The sequence below is a fragment of the Bos mutus genome, chromosome 18 (assembly GCF_027580195.1).
Source record: "Bos mutus isolate GX-2022 chromosome 18, NWIPB_WYAK_1.1, whole genome shotgun sequence".
Taxonomy (NCBI): domain Eukaryota; kingdom Metazoa; phylum Chordata; class Mammalia; order Artiodactyla; family Bovidae; genus Bos; species Bos mutus.
The window spans coordinates 12,572,120-12,592,962 of NC_091634.1; the positions used below are offsets into that span (position 1 = coordinate 12,572,120).

A 20,843-nucleotide genomic window follows, 5' to 3' on the forward strand; every position below is an offset into this window, starting at 1 on the left:
AGCTGGGCCAGGGCTCTTGGAATCCAAACACAGGGAAGCACAAGCAGAGCTGACATTTCCACGTTTGCAATGTGGCTCACATGCTTACATACACCAGAATACACACACACACAAATCCATACACTCATGTATGGTCATGAGTTCTACAAGCACAGATGTGCACACATAGTCACACATCAAGCTGGACCCAGAGACACACATGTAAATATCCTCTATCAGACATATCCCAAAGCAGGCACTCATGTTACCCACAGACAGATGCAGAGACCGGCGTGCATTCAGCCATACTGGCAATAGACACGTGCACACCCCGTCATGCACTCACACACATAAACACGTATGGATACTCACTTATGCACAAACACACACTCCACAAAGACGCATAAAGTAATACATCAATGTGGACACATGGAAACATACATGCACACACACGCACAGACACCTCAAGAGTGCACCCATAAGTCCACACACATTCAGATGTATAAATAAGGAGGCATCAGAAAAGCTTCATCGAACATTCTACAATGTATCTGACCAGTCCTCATTTAAATTACCAAGGGCATCAAAAACAGAAACCAGAAATGTCTGAGAAACTTACAACCGAAAAGAGCTGAAGGAGATATGATAATCAAATAAAATGTGGTATCCTAGAGGAGAAAAGGGGCATTAGGTAAAGGAAGGAAATCTGAATAAAGCATGGACTGTAATAATAATAATGTATTGGTTTATACTTTTAATATGAAACATACTAACCAGAGTTCCCAGGTGGCTCAGTGATAAAGAATCCGCCTGCCTTGCAGGAGATGCAGCTTAGATCCCTGGGTTGGGAAGATCCCCTGGAGAAGGAAATGGCAACTCACTCCAGTACTCTGGCCTGGGAAATCCCATGGACAGAGGAGCCTGGAGGGCTACATTTCATGGGGTCACAAAAAGAGTTGGACATGACTTAGCAACTAAACAGCAACAACCATACTAACCATACTAATGTAAAATATTCAATAATTGGAGAAACTGTGTATTGGGGGAAGGTGTAACATGGGAATGCTCAATTTTTCTGTGATATAAAATTCTTTAAAATAGTCTTTAACTTTTTTTCAGTGCTCTTTTATCTTTTTATATAATACAAAACTTTACCAACCACTCAATACTTTTACCAAAAGAGGATGGAAATGGCCTGGCCTTGACTTACAGAATTCTTTCCATTGTAGTACAATGTAACTAATTAACCTCACCTACCATCTAGACTGAGGATCCCAACTGCCTGCATCTCAGAGGTACAAAATGAAAGTCTATTAATTCAACTAAAAGATATATCTCTAAATAAATAAAGAAGGAGAAAAATGACTGAGGCATCTAGGAAAACCCACTGGGCAAAAATGACACAAATATAAACAGATCCAGAAGCACACAAGAAGGTTGAAGGGCAGGCTGACCTGCAGGGGAGGAGAGAGAGCAAGACACACAGAAAGTCAGACACGGGGGGACAAAGACAAAGCACAACGCTGGGCAAAGCCCTGGGCAGAGTTCCACACCTGTCCAGAGAGTCTAATCCTGGCCCACTGCCTAACCACCATCCCTCCAGGAGGTGCCTAAGAGATCCACTTTCTAGCACAGCTCTAGGAGGTACAGTTTTCCTTTGTTTGTTTTTAAGAAGAGACGTCTTTATTTTATCTTATTTTTTTGGTGGTGCCAGATCTTAGCTGCTGCGCGGGCTTTCTCTAGTTGGGGTGCGCGGGGGCCACTCTTCGCGGCAGTGCACGGGCTTCTCATTATGGCGGCTTCTCATTACGGAGCAGAGCACTGGCTCTAGGCACGCGGGCTTCCGTAGCTGTCGCTCTCAGGCTCGAGAGCGCAGGCTCAGTAGTTGTGGCACCGGCTTGGTTGCCCTGCAGCGGGTGAGACCTTCTTAGACCCCAGGGATCGACCCTGTGGCTCCTGCATTGGCAGGCGGATTCTTTACCACTGAGCCACCAGGGACGTCCAGGGAATACAGTTCTGCTGTCCGGAGGAAGAAATGGGGAGGGAGCTTCCCGCAAAACTTTCTCTTTCTCCTTTTCCAAAGGAAAAACTTTAGAGACTTTGTGCTGGACAATGTAAAATACAGAGGAATGCTTACAGAAGCTCTTATCTGTGGCCTTCATTGCATGGATTAATGGTAAGAACGGATAATATTGACTGAGTGCTTACTGCCGTACAGCTCAAACCTACTGCAGCCATGCATTAACCTACTGATTCCTTACCAAAAGAGACTAAGAGGTGGGTACCATCATTGGCCCTATAAGGTCCAGAGAGGTGAGGTTATCTGTTCAAAGTGACCCAACCACAGAGGGGATTCCAATCTATGCCTTCATCTTGCTCTTAACCACTGTTCCATTGTCCTGACAGGGACACTGAGACCCAGCAAGGAGAAAGGATTTTCCAGGGTTCACCACTAGCTACTCTTTAAACTGTTTGTTGTTGTTGTTTTTAACTTTTTTCAGTGCTTTTTATTTTTTTATATTATACAAAACTTTACCAACCACTCAATATTTTACCAAAAGAGGATGGAAATGGCCTGGCCTCACCTTACAGACTTCTTTTCCATTGTAGTAAAATGGAACTAATTAACCTCACTTTCCATCTGGACTGACGATCCCAACTGTCTGCATCTCAGATATACAAAAATAAAGTCTATTAATTGATTACGGGCTACTACTCTAGAAGCCCATATCCGGGCCACCACAGGCTAGCACGTGTCCTGCCTGCCTCCGGGAGATACAACACGTGATGATGCACAGTAACCTCTTGCTCCATGTTCCAGAGCCAACATCAAAGTCAAATTCACTTGATCTCACTGTCCCCCAAGTGCTTCTCCTCCCCACCCAGCTCACAGCAGCCTGTTTGAACACTCAGTGAGTGCCCTCGCTGGTGCCAATCTCATTGAAAAACAGACTCCCCAAATTTCTGCCTCCCTCCTTGTCATGGAATAAGGGGGAAGAGGCGGACGCAGGCATGGGGCCAGCCCAGGTGCAGCTGGCAATCAGGATTAGGGAGACTGATACCTGCCAAGCCGGAGCTAATCCTCTTGTCCTCCTCTTCCCCCTCCAAAACCAACAAACAACTTTCATCTCTTTGCTTTGTTCTCTGCCCTTTGTCCCCTCCCCGAAGGACTCAGAGCTCAGCAGCCTAGAATGATCTAGCAAGATGCCAGCGCCAGGAGTACCAGCCTAACGCACCTGCTCTTGTCCAAGGTTAGAGGTGGCACCTGAGCAGGGTTGTCCGACTGTCAGAGCCTGTCTGGGATCCATCCGGGGCCCCCTCTCAGGCCCACAGAGGATCCATCTCAGCACCCACGGGATGTTCTTATCAGAACCCACTGGGACCAACCTCTGGATCTCTACGGTGACACCCTTACGCTGTCCTGAAGGTAGCCCCTGTGCCTACCCGCAGAGCCCTCTTGATACCACAAGTGGCTCTATTACTGTTTTCCTGGCATCAGGTTCAATGTCAACTTGTGTTTAATCCTAGTGTCTACCCGGGGGCAGGCTCAGTGCCAACAGGATACCCTACCTCCCCAGGGCTACCTGATGCCAAAAGCAGAACCTAATGTAATCCCTGTGTCCAAGGCTGATGCCAACGTCAACACTCACCTGCCTCCAGCCTTGACTCTCACGTGGCCCCAAGGGTGGGCCAGGCTAGTCCATGGAAGGAGAACCAGGAGAGAGTTCCAGTTCCAGCTCCCTCACCTACTACCTGTGTGACCTCCAGCAAGTGGCTTTATAGAGTCCCAGGCTTCTCAACTGCCAAGTGAAGACAATAATGAACCAGCCCTGCTGTTATAGGGAGTCAATAAGATCATGAGGAAGTGGGCGTAATCGTCACAGTTAGTACTGTGATGGGCTTAAGTGTCATTATGAAGGAAAAGTGTCAGTGAAGGGGGCACATGGGACCACTCCTCCTTTTTCTTCCCCCACCTTCAGAATCCCAGGATTTCTCTCTGTTCCTGACACTGGAGTTTACCCAAATCTCTCCTGACATAGTCTCCTCTGCCTGCTAACAGCCCTGACACCAGGAATCACCTCTAAAGGGGACTTCACACACCCTCCAGTACAACCTTCTCTTCCAAATACTCCCTTTGCACTGGTGCGTGTGTGCTAAGTCCCTTCAGTTGTGTCCAACTCTGTGTGACCCTATGGACTGTAGCCCTCCAGGCTCCTCTGTCCATGGGATTCTCCAGTCAAGAACACTGGAGTGGGTTGCCATGCCCTCCAGGGGGTCGAATCTGCATCTCTTACATCTCCTACATTGGCAGGCGGGTTCTTTACCACTGGCACCTTCTAGGAAGTTCAGTTCAGTTCAGTTCAGTCACTCAGTTGTGTCCGACTCTTTGCAACCCCGTGAATCGCAGCACACCAGGCCTCCCTGTCCATCACCAACTCCCGGAGTTCACTCAAACTCATGTCCATCGAGTCGGTGATGCCATCCAGCCATCTCATCCTCTGTCATGCCCTTCTCTTCCTGCCCCCAATCCCTCCCAGCATCAGTCTTTTCCAATGAGTCAACTCTTCACATGAGGTGGCCAAAGTACTGGAGTTTCAGCTTTAGCATCATTCCTTCCAAACAACACCCAGGGCTGATCTCCTTCAGAATGGACTGGTTGGATCTCCTTGCAGTCCAAGGGACTCTCAAGAGTCTTCTCCAACACCACAGTTCAAAAGCATCAATTCTTCAGTGCTCAGCTCTCTTCACAGTCCAACTCTCGCATCCGAAGTGGGGAAACCCAATTCCAGAAAGAGGAAATAAGTGCCAAGCAGGAGACAGAGGGGTCACATGCGTGCCTCTTGCCCACTCTCTCTCTTCTGTCCTCATTATACTCACATGTAAAATTCGAAACATTAACAATAACAGAAATGATATAGTCAACATAGTGGACTTCCCTAAGGATCTGGGTAGGGAACCAGTGGGATGCTGTGTGAATTCTAACCCCTGAAACATTTGGGATTTTTTTTGTGTGGTATCAGATTGATGGTTATTACTACTTCTCAAGCCCTGGCCAGTTCCTCTACCGGTTGAGATTGTGAGTTACTATTCTCCAGTTCTGTGGAAAGTTCCACAGATGCACAGCTCTGGTCTTCACCTCTTGCCCAACCACAGATGGTCAGTTCTATGACCCCCACTGTGACCTCGATTTGAGGTTCCGATGAAGCTTCTGGCCATCGAGAGTGAGCAACATGTCCAAAATAAAAGCAAGTCAACATCTGGGATCAGATGCTGAGTCCAGATCCAGCTGGACTCTGCTCTCAGGAACCCCACACCCACAGCAGGGGTCCTTTCTCACCTCAAGACCCTCGAATCCATTCCCTGGAATTCCCCCCGCCACCATGAGACCCTTCAACCTACATCCCTCCTCACCAAAAGACCCCCAAATCCATATCCTGTCCATTCTAATACCCTTACATCCAGATCTGTGATTTTCACTTTCCCAAGACCTCCAAATCCCTTCTCACTCTGAGGGGCTTCCCTGGTGGCTCAGAGGTTAAAGCATCTGCCTCCAATGTGGGAGACCCGGGTTCGATCCCTGGGTCGGGAAGATCCCCTGGAGAAGGAAATGGTAACCCACTCCAGTATTCTTGCCTGGGAGAATCCCAGGGACGGAGAAGCCTGGTAGGTGAGTCCACAGGGTCGCAAAGAGTTGGCCACAACTGAACGACTTCACCTTCACCTTCTCACTCTGAGATCCCAAGTCCAAAGCTCAGGGGCTCCCCAAAATCTTCAGTTCTGGAATGTATCTACTGTCTCCTCCAAAGTCCAGAGCCATACAGCAGTCTCTTCCCACAGACCACAAATTCCACCTTGGGGCCCTCTCCTTGTTAACCTGACCTGAGGTCCCCCCACTCCTTCCTGGTTGGCTGGGTCCCAAGCTAGGCAGGGAGAATAGTGAGGCGTGTATATGAGAGGTAAAACAAGACAATTATATAATCAGGACCAAAGTCTGTCCTGCTTTCCCTGGTAGTATAAAAGCCAACCATCTCAGACATCACCACCTGGCCATCACTCCCAGTTGCCACCATGCTGGCCTCAGGGCTGCTCCTCGTGGCTTTGCTGGCCTGTCTGACTATCATGGTCTTGATGTCTGTCTGGCGGCAAAGGAACCTCAAAGGGAAATTGCCTCCAGGGCCCACTCCTCTGCCCTTCATCGGGAACTACCTGCAGCTGAACACCCAGCAGATGTACAACTCCCTCATGAAGGTATCATGGGGCAGAGATGGGTGGAATGGGATGAAGGGGGGCGGCCTGTCCAGTTCGTCTGCGGCTTTATGGCAGGGGGTGGGCAATGTTGGGCAAGAGTCTTAGGAAAGAAGAAGGGAATTTTAAAGATCCAATACCAGGGTCCTGGGGCTTCCCTGGTGGCCCGAAGATAAAGAACCCATCTGCCAATACAGGAGACCTGGGTTTGATCCCTGCACTGGGAAGATGCCCCAGAGAAGGGAATAGCAACCCACTCCAGTATTCTTGCATGGGAAATCCCATGGACATAGAGGCCTGGCAGGCTACAGTCCATAGGGTCACAAAGAGACAGACATGACTGAGCAACTCAACAACAACAATCGGGGTCCTAGCCAGGAAAGACACCTTGAGATGTCCAGCTCCTTGATAGTCAGAACTTGTGAGGAAATGCATCCCAGTATGTGAGGTCTGGGTGCAGGGCCAGTTCAGAATAGGGGCTACTCCCACTAACTAACTCCCACTCATCTCTATCAGATCAGCGAGCACTACGGCCCTGTGTTCACGGTCCACCTGGGGACCCGGCAGATTGTGGTGCTGTGTGGCTATGATGCTGTGAAGGAGGCTCTGGTGGACCAGGCTGAAGAATTCAGTGGGCGAGGCGAGCAGGCTACCTTTGACTGGCTCTTCAAAGGCTATGGTGAGGGAGACTGAGGGGAAGGGAGCATGGTCAGACAGACTTCGGGGTCCCCAGCTTTTTTCTCCTGACTGCCTCTGCTATTCCTGTCTCCACTCCTGTGCATTGCTGCCTGCCCCTGCCCTATCTTGTCTTAGCTTCTGCATCTCTGTTTCTCCCTGCTTCTCTCTGCTCCTGTTCCCTTTCACTCGATATCTCTTCTTTCTCTGCATCTCTTAGAGCCTCTTGGGATTTCTGCTTTGGAACCCTGGTCCTCTATCTCCATATGCCTTTTGGTTTTTTTTCTTTTCAGCTTCTGGGCTTCCCCCGGTTTCTCTCTCCTTCTCTCTCTCTTTCGTCTTCCTTTGTCTTAGAATCTCCCATTATCTCTGCCTCAAAATCTCCATGCCTCCATCTCTTAGTAACAGTCTCTCTTTCCCCTCAGGGTCTCTCTGTTTCTTTCTCCCTGTTTTTCTCTCGTCTCTTTGTGTGTGTCTGTTAGTCGCTCAGTTGTGTCCAACTCTTTGTGACCCCATGGACCGTACCCAGCTGGGATCCTCTGTCCATGGGATTCTCCAGGCAAGAATACTGGAGTGGGTTGCCATTTCCTCCTCCAGGGATCTTCCCAACCCAGGGATCGAAACCAGGTCATCTGCATTGCAGGTAGATTCTTTACCATCTGGGCCACCAGGGAAGTCCTTTAGAATTTGCTATGGTTATGTCTAACTCCCAGATCTCCATGCATCTTACTTCCCCTCCTTCCCTCCTCTGTCTCCTCTTCCCCTGAGTGTCTCTGTGTCTCTTGGCATATCTGTCTTGCCTCATTCTTTCCGATTCTGTTCTTTGCACTAGGTCTCTCTTTCTGCATTTCTCTGACTCTGCGTTGTTTGTCTCAGTCTGTCTCTTTACCCCACTTCCCTCCCTCTCCCCTTGCTCTCGCCCACCCTCTATCCCTCCGTCCCCTCTGCACCCTACTCTGGCTCTCTACCCTCCTTTTTCCCCCCTTGCTCTCTCTGTCCACCCCTTCTCTCTCTAGGGAGCCTGGGAGCCCGGGAGCCCGGGGCTGGTCTGGGCCCTGCCTCGCTCTGCCCTCATCCAACTCCCCCGCTGCCTCCTCAGGCGTGGCGTTCAGCAACGGGGAGCGCGCCAAGCAGCTCCGGCGCTTCTCCATTACAACTCTGCGGGACTTCGGCGTGGGCAAGCGCGGCATCGAAGAGCGCATCCAGGAGGAGGCGGGCTTCCTCATCGAGGCCTTCCGGGGCACTCGCGGTGAGCCTGGGGGACCCTGGAGTGTGCGAGGAGGAGGGAAACACCCGACGCGGCCACAGCGTTCTGGCCCGGGAAGGAGGGGCCACGCTGGAGGAAGGGTTTAGGGTCCGGCGCTGGAAGTTTAGTTCAGCACTGCCGTGCCCTCCTGCACTTCTCAGACCGCATCAGACCGCGAGCTGCCTCTCCGCTAAATCCCTGTCTCTCCCCAACCCCCTCCGCTCTCATCCCCCCAGGCGCCTTCATCGATCCCACCTTCTTCCTGAGCCGAACGGTCTCCAATGTCATCAGCTCCATTGTCTTCGGGGACCGCTTTGACTACGAGGACAAAGAGTTCTTGTCACTACTGCGAATGATGCTGGGAAGCTTCCAGTTCACCGCTACGTCTACCGGGCAGGTAACCCGAGTCGACCTGGCTCTACCCTGCCCCTACGGCAACCTGCCGATTCCCCCGCCCCCGCACCCCCCCCCCCCCACACACACACAAACATGAGACAGGTGCCCCAAACTCCCATCCTCCCCCAGACAGGGTCCCCTCAAAACCAGACCACCACTCTTGGACAACTCAACAGTGGCACCAGAGCCCAATACTCATTCTCCAAGGACACCTGGATATCTCAAAAGATGCACCCTCCACCAAAAAAGAAGAAAGAAGAAAAAAACCCTGAAGAAAAGATACATGTCCTCAACCAGCTTTCTTACAAGACAGGTGTCCTCATCCCAGCTTATCTTACTGTACAACAAGTGGTCCCTTTTTAGACACTCCATCTCAAAAAAGGGGAGGGGACCTCTTGGTAGTCCAGTGGTTCCGACTCTGCACTTCCAATGCAGGAGGCATGGGTCCGATCCCTGGTTGGGGAACTAAGATCCCACATGCTGCTTGGCGTGGCAAAAAAAAGAAAAGATATTTTCTTTTCATCTGAATTTCTTAACACCTGGCAAGTGGTCACCTCAGCCTACTTCCTGACTACCTGGACACCTGGTGCTTCAAAATTCAGCCCACCAAAATCATTGGCTATCCACACAGATGTCCCAAACCAGTCCACTGGAATCTCCAGAGAGTGCCTCCTCCCCAGTTCACTTAAATAGCTGAACATGTAGACAGGTACCCCAACCAAGACCCCTAAATGCATAAACACCTAGGTAGATTGTTCCCCACACACCCAAATAAGTGTCCCCTGATCCAACTCATTTCCAGCACCTACAGAAGTGCCCTCCATTGGCCCATTTGAATATCTGAACACCTGAACAGGTATCTCCCCACCTTAACACCTGCACCCCAACTCCACTTTAGTACCTCAACACTTGCACAGAAACCCCAACCCAGACCCCCTAAACATCTGGGCAGTTGTGTCCAACTGAGACCACACCAATGCCTAAACACTTAGACAGGTGACCAACCCCTATACAAGTCCCGCCTAAATAGCTAAACACCTGGACAGGTGTCTCCCAACCCAACCTCATCTGAATATATGAACCCCGGGTGTGTTTCTCCAATCCAACATCATCTGAATATCTGAATATGCATCCCAGTCCATCTCCCTGTAATCCTTTGACAGGGGCCCTCACACATAACTCATTGTGAAAACACATGCCCATCCAGCCTCATCAAAATATGTAAACATCTGGGCAGGTGCCTGTAACCCAGTACCTGCCTTGCCCTGAGACAGGGCCCACTCCCACCAGGTCCTGCACACTGACAGCCATCCTTCCCTCCCCTTCTCCCCTCCCCATCCTCAGCTCTACGAGATGTTCTACTCAGTGATGAAATATCTGCCAGGGCCACAGCAACAGGCCTTTAAGGAGCTGCAGGGACTGGAGGACTTCATAGCCAAGAAGGTGGAACAAAACCAGCGCACGCTGGACCCCAACTCCCCACGGGACTTCATCGACTCCTTCCTCATCCGCATGCAGGAGGTACACCCTCACAGCCAGGATGAAGAGGTCCAGAGCCAGGCAGAGGGAAATCAAGCTGGGGGTGGAGGAGAACAGAGGCCCATTGAAATCACCCCTCCCCCAACCTAATAATAACTCACCGACTCTATGGACAGTTTGAGTAAGCTCCAAGAGTTGGCAATGGACAGGGAAGTCTTGCATGTGGCCATCCACGCGGTCGCAGAGTTGGACACGACTGAGCCACTGAACTGAACTGAACTAAGCTAATAATCTTCACAGTCCCAGTGATAATTAACCATCACTTTTCCACTACTGGAGTTCCCAGGTGGCACCAGTGGCAAAGAACACACCTGCCAATGCAAGAGACATAAGAGATGCGAGTTTCATCCCTGGGTCGCGAAGATCCACTAGAGGAGAACATGGCAACCTACTCCAGTGTTCTTGCCTGGAGAATCCCATGGACAGAGGAGCCTGGTGGGCTACAGCCCATGGAGTCACAAAGAGACAGACACCACTGAAGTGACTTAGCACGCAGGCCCCAGGGGTTAGGACTCTGCATTCTCAGTGCCAAGGGCCCAGGGTTTAATCCCTGGTCAGGGAAGATCCTGCAAGTCACATGGCACAGCCCCCCCAAAAAAGGAGGGGTTTAATTTGAAAAGGCAATAAAATAGAGTGTCTGACAGTTTGCGACCCCATGGACGGTAGCCCACCAAGCTCCTCAGTTCATGCACGGGATTCTCCAGGCAGGAATACTGGAGTGGATAACAATTCCTTTCTCCAGGGGATCTTCCTGATCCAGGGATTGAACCCCAGTCTCGTGCATTGCAGGCAGATTCTGTCTGAGCCACCAGGGAAGCCCCTATAAAATAAAGAGACAGGTCCAAAGGGAAAACCCCCAGAAGGGCCCTGAGAGCATAGGGCTTCACGAAGCCCTCCATCCATGCAGGAGAAGGAGAATCCCAACACGGAGTTCTACAGGAAGAACCTGGTGATGACAACACTGAACCTCTTCTTTGCGGGCACCGAGACGGTCAGCACGACCATGCGGTATGGCTTCCTGCTGCTCATGAAGCACCCAGATGTGGAGGGTAAGGCTGGAGAGGGTGGGGAAGCGGGCACCACGGACCCCTCCCCCAAATTCCTCTGAGCCTGCTGCAATGGTCCCATCTCTCACAGGTCCATGGACCCTCAGACACGCTCTGCTCTCTAAAGACTAGGTGATGTTTGGCTGATAAGCACCAGCCAAGTTTCACCAGCTGTTAAAATATTGAAAATATCTGCACTGATTGGTATATAGTTCCTGCGGCTGACCCAACCAAGTGCCCACCGCCCCCTCCTCCAGATATTCCCCAGGACTCTTCCTTTGCACCTCCCCTGTGATTTCCATAGGACCAGGTGAACAAGGTGGGCTTCCCTGGTGGCTCAGTGGTAAAGAACCTGCCTGCCAGTGCAGGAGATGCAGGTTCAATCTCTGGGTCAGGAAGATCCCCTGGAGAAGGAAATGGCAACCCACTCCAGTATTTCTGCCTGGGAAATCCCGTGGACAGAGGAGCCCGGCAGGCTACAGTCCATGGGGTCACAAACAGTCAGACACGACTGAAGCAACTAAACAACAACAAAGAGAACAAGACCCTGCACCAACAGTGTCTACAGCCGACGTCGGATCTGAGTGGTCTGCATCCACATCACACATGGATGTCATGCATGTTGTACATATTTGGATTTTCATTCCTGCCCTGAGTCCCCTCAAGAGCTAAATACGTTCTCCCCCCTCCCCTAGCCAAAATCCATGAGGAGATTGACCACGTGATCGGCAAGAACCGTCAGCCCAAGTTTGAGGACCGAGCCAAGATGCCCTACACAGAGGCTGTGATCCACGAGATCCAGAGATTCGGAGACATGATCCCCATGGGCTTGGCTCGCAGAGTCACCAAGGATACCAAGTTTCGAGACTTCCTGCTCCCCAAGGTGCTGCCCCACTCAGCCCGCTCCCTGTGACCCTAAACCCCATTCCCCTTAGAACCTTCCCAGCCCATGACCCACGGGACCCACTCCCCTAATCAAAGACTTTCCCCACTACCGTGTCCCTGCCACCTTCCCCCTTGGAGACTCCTGAATTCCAGACCTCCCCAAGACCTCTTACCTCAAGGAATATGAACCCTATGTGCCTCCCAAATTTCTGTCTCAAGGGAAATGAACCTCATTTCCCCTAGACCTTCAAGGACATGATCTCATGTCCCCCAAGCATCCTGCCTAGAGGGACACGAACCCCACGTCTCCCAAAATTCCTTTCTCAGGGAACATGACCTTCCCACCCCCTCAACCTCCTGCCATGGGAGGCATTAACTATGTGTCCCCGAAACCATCTGCTCCCGGAGACACAGAACCCGTGCTCTTCAAACTTCCCTTCTCAGGGGACATAAGCCCCATGTCAGCCAAACTTCCTGTCTCCGAGGACATGAATCTCGTGTACCCCAAAGCACCTCCTTCAGAGGACCCCAACTCCCATGCCTTCCCTTGTCCTGACCTAGGACACCCAAATTCCCCCTCTGCCCACAATGTGCTTTCGTCATACCCATCCCCTACTCCACCTTATCAAAGTCCCCTCCCTCCTCTCAACCAGGGCACCGAAGTGTTCCCTATGCTGGGCTCTGTGCTGAGAGACCCCAAGTTCTTCTCCAACCCCCGAGATTTCAATCCCCAGCACTTCCTGGACGAGAAGGGGCAATTTAAGAAGAGTGATGCTTTTGTGCCCTTCTCCATCGGTAAGAGACACTGCCAACTCAACACCCACAGGGGCCTCCTTTATCTCTAAGGCTTAACCTAGCTTCTTTCTCCAGCTTGGAAGTCCTTCTTACCATATACCCTGGGGCCAATCAGCAATCCCCATAACTACCAAGAGCCCTGGCCAAAGCGAAAGAAAAGGAATGATCGTACCCGTTTCGAAGATGGGGAAAATCAAGGCCCAGAGTGAGAGATTTAAGTCCAAGGTCATTTAAATCCTTCAGATTCTTAGGAAGGCAATGACAGCAGTAGCCATATTTGAGTGTGTATTTAAGGGCAAGGGGGGGCCGCGCAGGGGGAGGGCGCTGGGAGGAGCGGCCGCGGCTTGGCGCTCGCGGCTCTAAAAAAAAAAAAAAAAAAAAAAATAAGGGCAAGGGGTATCCAAAGTTCCAATTGCTACAGTCTGGGCTCATCCCACCAAAAGTTCTAGGGAAACAGGCTCAGAGAGGAGTAGCAACTTCTCTGCAAGTCTCTCCAGCCTCGACATTCCAGCCCTTCTTCCCTGAGAGGACGCAGCTGGGGGTCGGTAGCGGGGGTCGGGCAACAGTGAGAACAGGCCTCACCTCCGCGCCTCCCACTCTGGTCCTTCAGGAAAGCGGTACTGTTTCGGAGAAGGCCTCGCCAGAATGGAGCTCTTCCTCTTCTTCACCACCATCATGCAGAACTTCCGCTTCAAGTCCCCACAATCGCCCCAGGACATCAACGTGTCCCCCAAACTCGTGGGCTTTGCCACTATCCCTCCAAACTACACCATGAGCTTCCTGCCCCGTTGAATCAGGGCTGTGCCCGGGTGGGGCTGGTGGGAGCAGCAAATAGGGGAGGGAAGGGCCTGGGCGGGGGTTAAGAGGGAGGGGCGGGGCTAAGGATGGGGAAAGGAGGGGTATGGGGAGCGGAGGGGAGGGGCTAGGGGCGGGGGTAGGGAAGGGGCGGGGCTGTGGATGGGGAATGGTGGAGGGTGGGGAGGAAAGGGCAAGGTGGACATGAGAGAAAGAAACAGAACGACTCTTTGTTCAGCTTGCTAGAGATGAGATGAGAGGGAAACTATTATACTTTGAATAGTAACTATAGCAGATATTATTTATTAAGCAAGTATTCTGTGTCAGTTCTATGCTTAAAGTATCTTAAACTCACCTCACTTAATGCTCACAAACCTACCGTGATAGGGAACAGTATCTATGCCCATTTTACAGATAACAAAGATGAGGCCCAGAAAGTTTACATCTATCTGAGGTCCCACAGAACACAAGTCAGTCAGTACTCAGCAAGTACATGAATACAGATGGCCATACTTAACCCACAGTCCTTGGATAGCATCCCCTCCTCAAGTGAAAACACAGCAACTTACTATATTATTACACAACCTGAACTGCTCTGTCCAGGGGACTTTTCCAGAGTCCTGATAGGCAGCTCACCTGGCTTCACTACGCACTTGCCTATGCTCTTCCCAACTCGGGCACACTTTGGATGACAGAGAGTATTTTGTGCCTACCACCAGATAAGGCTACTGTGTCCGACGGGAGTCAGACTGTTGTTGGTGTTGTTTTTCTGGATGTGCTAGGTCTTCACTGCTGCACGCAGGCTTTTCTCTAGTTGCAGCAAGCAGGGGCTACTCTTCATTGCAGAGCTTGGACTTCTCATTTTGGTGGCTTCTCTTGTAGCGGAGCACGGGCTCTAGGGGCACGGGTTTCAGTAGTTGTGATGCACTGGTTTAGTTGCCCCATAGCAAATGCGATCTTCCCGGACCAGGCATGGAACCTGTATCTCCTGCATTGCAAGACAGATTCTTAGCTACTGGACTACCAGGGAAGCCCTAGAAGTCAGACTTCTTAATAAAATGGATGGGAAAGAGAAGCTCTTTCAGCGAAATGCCAGAAGTTTGGTAGCGGCGCAGCCATGTCTCTGTGTGTGCATGTGTGTGGATGCACACGGGCAAGTATATGATCGCCTGTTCTCCAGAGTATATGCAGGAAGTCATATTTCCTATGGGTTTCTGAAGGTGGGGCTCTCTCTGATGGATCTGAAATCTGTGGTGTGTCTCTGAATCACCTGCTTACTCTCAGATAAGTTTGTGTATGTCCCCTTGGAAGTGGCATCCTTCATCACTGCACAGCCTGAAAATTCATAACACATCTGTTGCCCTAACGGTCCGGGAGTGAGCAACGAGAATGAAGACAGAACACGAAATCTGGTGCAATGGGTCAGGGGACCTGCAGCCTCTGTGGGACTGAGGTGCAGAGTCCACTTTGAATCCAGCTTTTATTCCTAATCGCAGACTACAAGACTTTCTCAGATCTTATCTTTCTCAAGACACGTGCTGTGTTAATCACGTACTCGTAAATGTCATGGACTACACTGACATAATCCATATCTCCTTGTCTTTACCCCAGGCCGTTCCCTTCTGGGCTAGTCTCGGGAACAGTCAGCAAGTGCACAGGCAGCGTTCATGTCTGACGCCAACCTGGTGTTCCAAGGTCCATGCTTTCATGATCCCAGTCATACTCCCTTCTGGGTCGGGCCTTGGGGTTTGTAACAAGGTGATTATTCTTAAGAAAAACACGCAGTATAATCATTAACACAGTTTCTTAATATATGCTGTTTTTCCAGGTGTTATTTCTGTGGAATTTCGCAAGGTTGTGAAAGTACAGTATTAGAAATTCCCACTACACACATCAGCTTTAGATCTTTGTATTAGACCACTGGTTAGTTCTAACCTTAGATCTAAATACTACACAAGTGTTGCCTCCACAAAACTTGCCACACTTGAAGGACTAGTGATTTGAGATCAAGTGAGAGGAAATCTGGTCCTTTGAACCCTGCAAGTTTCCTAACAGGCTGATTCTCAGGATTTTCAATTTCCATTGTCTGTGTTTGATCACTTGGGTTCCATGAATTGGCTGCTTCATACTCACTGGGAGGAGCTAAGAATCCACAGTGTCACATTCTTTATTATTACAAGCACGCTATTAAACAATTCAGTGAAGTGAAAAGTGAAAGTGTTAGTCATGTCCAATTCTGTGCGACCCCATAGACTGTAACCCGCCAGGCTCCTCTGTCCATGGGATATCCCAGGCAAGAATACTGGAGTGGGTTGCCATTTCCTTCTCCAGGGGATCTTCCTGACCCAGGGATCAAACCCAGGTCTCCTGCCTTGCAAGCAGATTGTTTACCACTTGAACCACGAGGGAAGTCCCTAACAATCCAGAGTCAGAATCAAACCTTATCCATCCATATACGTGGTCACTTTAAGAGGCTTCCAGAAACCACACCTGGGAGAAATCTCAGAATCGTGGCTTAACTAAACTATTGAATCTTGGAACTGCAGAATCCACAATCGTAATCATGGGATCTCAGGTTCCCACAACCTTAGACTCAGAACGTTTGAATTACTGATGCTTGGAATTCTTGAAGCACAGAATTTTAGCATCAGAGTTTCCCCTGCCCACATCCTTGGGAACTGCATTCCTAGTCCCTCTGGTGGCAAATGTCCATTCTCCAAGTTGAAAGTTCCTTCTGAGAAAGAGTTAAGAGAGAAAAGGAAGGGCTGGAGCTAGCTGGGTTCTGACAATGAGGCACATCTCCAGGGAAAGGTAGAGTGGCTAGTGGGTCTTTGTCTAGCAAGAAGGGAGACGAGAGGGAAGAGAGAACAAATGTTAATCTCCAGAATCTCAAACTTACACTTGAAAAGGGAAAAGCGGGAATCGATCAAGGCATCACCAAAGGTGCCAGGAGAAGTCACATTCTAGCCCCCAGTGCATCCATGTCACCTGTCCAGAGAGATGCTCCCAGCTTTGTCGCTCTGGAAGGGCCAGTGACCCAACCCAGCAAAGAGACAGTGCTGGGGTGGAGGTGTGAACAGAGGCCCTGGATTCTGGTCCAAGCTTTGTTGCTATTAATAAGTCCTTGGGTCTTCCTGAGCCTCTCTCTGGCCTCTTTCTCATCTGACTCCTTCGTCACAAGAATTACTTGAAGATTGAAATATGGTGTAGTGCTGAACTTTAAAACTCAAAGGCTGCAGGGATGAGAGGATGAGAGTAGTGATGTTTCTGTGTAGCTTGGTTTTCACTATTGTCTTCTGCCGAGCCAAGAATCCTTAGACATCTGTTGTTGCCATAATGACAACCACAAGCAGCGTGTGTTGAGTGCCTGCTATGTGCCAAGCTCTGTGCTGAGCCCTTTGTATGAGCATCACAAGCTGGGCTTACATCAACAGAAATATATCGTCTCACAGTTCTGCAACCTAAACCCCAAATCAAGGTCAGCCAGATCATGCCCCCTCTGAAACCACTGGGGAATCCTTCCTTGCCTCTTCTTAGTTTTCAGTGGCTTGCAACAGTCTTTGGAGTTGCTTAGCTTGCAGCTGTATAATTGCAAAATCTGCCTTTGTCATGACATGGTATCTTCCCTGTGTTTGTCTCTCTTCACATGGCCATCTTTTTGTAAGGATACCAGTCATACTCCAGGATGACTTTATCTTTACTGATTCTATCTTCAGTGATTCTTTTTCCAAATAAGATCACACTCTTAGGTACTGGGAGTTCAGACTTCAGCATAGCTTCTTGACACAGTTTAATCCATAACACCACTTAGGCATGCACTCATTCAAACCAGACATCTTACAAGTGTCTGCAAGGTGAGACTAGAATGATCTCACGTTACAAATGAGCAGAGGGACTTAGAGGAAGTTTAAAGAATCTGCCCAGGGACTTCCCTAGCAGTCCAGTGGGACCAATGTAAGGGATGTGGGTTTGATCCCTGGTCTGGGAACTGAGATCTCACATGCTGAGGAGTGACTAAGCCCGCACACCTCAACTAGAGAATTTGTGTGATACCACGAAAGATCCCACATGACACAGCAAAGATCCTGAGTGCCACAGTTAAGGATTGACAGAACCAAATAAATAAATAATTTTTTTTTTTAAAAAAAGAAGCTGCTTAAAGTAACACAGGACACAACAAAGGCAGACAGCTGGGTTCCAGTGCGCCTCTCTGGAGGTTCCAATGATGATTCAGATCGACCTCCTGCCCTCAGAGGAATTCTGAAAGAGGGGAATGGTGCTTGGAAGAAATGTTTTGAAGAAAGGAGGTAGAGGGATGAAAATGCAGATGTCATATCACCCCTGATTCAGATGCCTAATGTGCCATGTGTGGCTGTTCCCAGGACGCATGCAAACCTGTATAAACATGTGCACAGAGATACCTGTATAACTGACCCAGTGCTTTTCTTACTCATGAGAGGTATGCTGATATTTTGTATTGTTTTCTGTCTTATTTTTTTAATGCTGGTGACAACCCCTCAAGCTGCTTTTATGACTCATCAGTTTGATTCAAACTGCAGTTTGAAGAGAGAAAGCTTAAAAGATAAATTCCAAACTTGCTGAGTTAGTCTCCAAGATCCTTTCCAGTCTGGGTTCTGCCCTCCTCTCCCAGTCTCATTTCATGACATCCATCCCATGACACTAAACAGATCCTATTCCCCAAGCTCACCAAACTTCTGTTACTGTGAGTGGATTCGTCACATCTGCAAGCATTTGAATTGACTGTTCCCTCTGCCTAGAATGCCATTCCTGCCCTCTCTGCTGAAGGGAAGGACTGTTGTTGTGGTGGTATTGGCTGGAATAACAAGCCAACAGGAAAGAAAGAATCCTTTCTTCTTCTACCAGGGTCATTCCATTCTCCTCTTAATGGTCCAGTGGGACCCAGCAGGAAATGAAGAGAAAAAAATGGTTCCCAAGATTTCCAAAGAAGTACCACAAAGGAAAGTATCAAAACACGGCTTTGACGTGTAATTTTTCAGACAATGTTGGCTATGATGGCTACTTAGCATCCTTCTCCACAATCTCTTGCAGAAAACAGAAAATAAGGAAATACTTCTCAACTTATTTAAGGAGGCCAATATTCCCTTGATGCCAAAGTGAGACAATGATAGTACAAAACAGGAAATTACAGACCAATATCCTTCATAAATACAGATACAAAAATTGTCAACAAAATATTAGCAAATCAAACCCATCAACATATTTTCAAAAAAAAGAGCAATATAGCCAGTGAGGTTTAGTCCCAGGGTAAAGGCTGGATCAACATTCAAAAATGAATGTTGACCAAGGAACAGATGCAATTCAACCAAGAAAGTATATTCTTTTCAACAAATGATGCCACAACAGTTGAATATCCACATGGATAAAAGAAATGAATCTAGACACAGCCCTGACACTGTCTACAAAAATCAATTCAAAATTGATCAAGGATCTAAACGTAGAATGGAAAAGAAAACTTTTAGAAGATAACAGAAAATCTAGGTGTCCTTGGGTCTGACAATGACTTCTGAGACACAACACCAATTGATAAATGGGCTACAATAAAAATAAAAACTTCTGTTCTGCAAAGGACAGTTAAGAGAATGAAAAATACAAGCTACAGACTGGGAGCAAATGTTTGCAAAGCACATATCTGATAAATGACTTGTATCTAAAATATACCAAAATAAAAAGACATAAAATTGGACAGTAAGATAAAAACAACCCAGGGACTTTCCTAGTGATCCAGTGGCCAAGACTCCGTGCTCCCAATGAAGAGCGCATGTTCCATTCCTGGTCAGGGAACTAGATTCCGCATGCTGCAATTTAAAAAGATCTTTCATGGTGCAACCAAGATCCAGCACAGCTAAATAAATAAATGTTTCTTGAAAAAAAAAAAAAGAAAAATGAAAAAGCAAGGCAAAAATTCTGAACAGACACCACACCAAAGAAGATGTGCAAGTATTGTAAGAAACAATACTTGACATCACATTTCATTAGGGAATTAACAAATCTTAAAAATACTGAGCTATCCAGGATACACATCTACTGAACAGCTAAAATCCAAAATACTGACCAGACCAAGTGCTGGCAAGGCTGTGGCACAACAAGTATGCTCACAGATTGCTGGTGGGAATGCAAAATGGTTCAGCCACTTTGGAAGACAATTTGGCAGCTTCTTACAAAGCTAAACATTGTCTATCATATGACCCAGCAAATGTACTCTTTGGTATTTACACAAATGGGTTAATGAATTCCTATTCTTAAATTTCCTTGAAATCAAGTCCCAGCTCCTTTTTGCTTAATATCCCTTTCCTCAATTTATCTCTGCCCGCTCTCATTTTAGTATAAGCAGTAAGAAGAAAAAGAAGAGAAAGTCGTTCAGTCTTGTCTGACTCTGAGACCCCATGGACTGCAGCTCACCAGGCTCCTCTGTCCATGGGATTCTCCAGGCAGGAATACTGGATTGCTATGCCTTCTTTCAGGAGATCTTCCCAACCCAGAGATCAAACCCAAGTCTTCCAGCCTCTACTCCTTATACGACTCCAAAGTCACCCACACTTTAGGTGTTTGTTACAGTGGCACCCCACTTTTTTAGCATTCTACTTCACAGGCTTCCCAGGTGCTGCAGTAGTAAAAAAATCTGCCTGCCAACACAGGAGATGCAAGAGATGCAAGTTCAATCTCTGAGTGGGGGAAGACCCTCTGGAATAGGAAATGGCAACCCATTCCAGTGTTCTTGCCTGGAAAATTCCATGGACAGAGGAGCCTGGTGGGCTACAATCCATGGGGTTACAAACAGTCAGACATGACTGAAGCAACTTAGCAGGCACACACGGAGGAAGAAATGTATAAATATGATCAGATTAGAGGTAACTACCCTTCCTCTGAAGTATATCCAATGATGAAAGAAAAAAAGAAGGAAGGAAGAGAAGGAATGAGGGGGGAGAGAGAGAGGGGATGCCAGGGAAGAGAAAGAGCTCTGGATACAGGAAGAGAAAACAAAAACTGGAGGGACTTCCCTGGTGGTCCAGTGGCTAAGATATCGTGCTCCCAAGGCAGGGGGCCTGGGTTCAGTCCCTGATCAGGGAACAAGATCCCTCATGCCACAACTAAAGATCTCACATGCCCCAACGAACATGGAAGATTCCATGGGTCACAACTAAGACCCAGAGCAGCTAAATAAATAAACTGGAAAAAAAAAAATCCCAATTTGATCTAAG

General features: G+C 48.7%; 1 protein-coding gene and 1 long non-coding RNA gene across 26 annotated transcripts in view; one reads left to right on the top strand and one right to left on the bottom strand.

Moving 5' to 3' along the window:
* LOC138991767 (uncharacterized) overlaps positions 1–13,527 on the bottom strand; it is a 57,307-nt gene extending 43,780 nt beyond the window's left edge. For 11 of the 24 annotated variants that reach the window (XR_011467654.1, XR_011467655.1, XR_011467649.1 and 8 more), the window contains exons 1-2: positions 13,390–13,526; positions 10,183–10,392 (exon numbers count right to left, since the gene is read on the bottom strand). This is a non-coding gene — a long non-coding RNA (uncharacterized lncRNA). Of the gene's footprint in view, positions 1–598; positions 6,150–10,182; positions 10,393–12,979 lie in introns of those variants that run through there. The other 13 variants (XR_011467646.1, XR_011467648.1, XR_011467652.1 and 10 more) reach the window with 8 other exon arrangements.
* Positions 6,009–18,204, top strand: LOC102281503 (cytochrome P450 2A13). 2 transcript variants are annotated; one of them, XM_005890610.2, is made up of 9 exons: positions 6,009–6,228; positions 6,742–6,904; positions 8,000–8,149; positions 8,383–8,543; positions 9,887–10,063; positions 10,989–11,130; positions 11,823–12,010; positions 12,666–12,807; positions 13,418–18,204. In XM_005890610.2, the coding sequence occupies exons 1-9, from the start codon at positions 6,049–6,051 to the stop codon at positions 13,597–13,599; spliced, it is 1,485 nt and encodes a 494-aa protein (XP_005890672.1). In that variant the 5' UTR covers positions 6,009–6,048; the 3' UTR covers positions 13,600–18,204. The 2 variants fall into 2 exon arrangements, with proteins under 2 accessions (XP_005890672.1, XP_070243764.1); XM_070387663.1 differs by lacking the exons at positions 6,009–6,228; positions 6,742–6,904 and adding an exon at positions 6,959–7,543 and having other exon boundaries at positions 7,917–8,149.
* Positions 18,205–20,843: the final 2,639 nt, after the last annotated feature.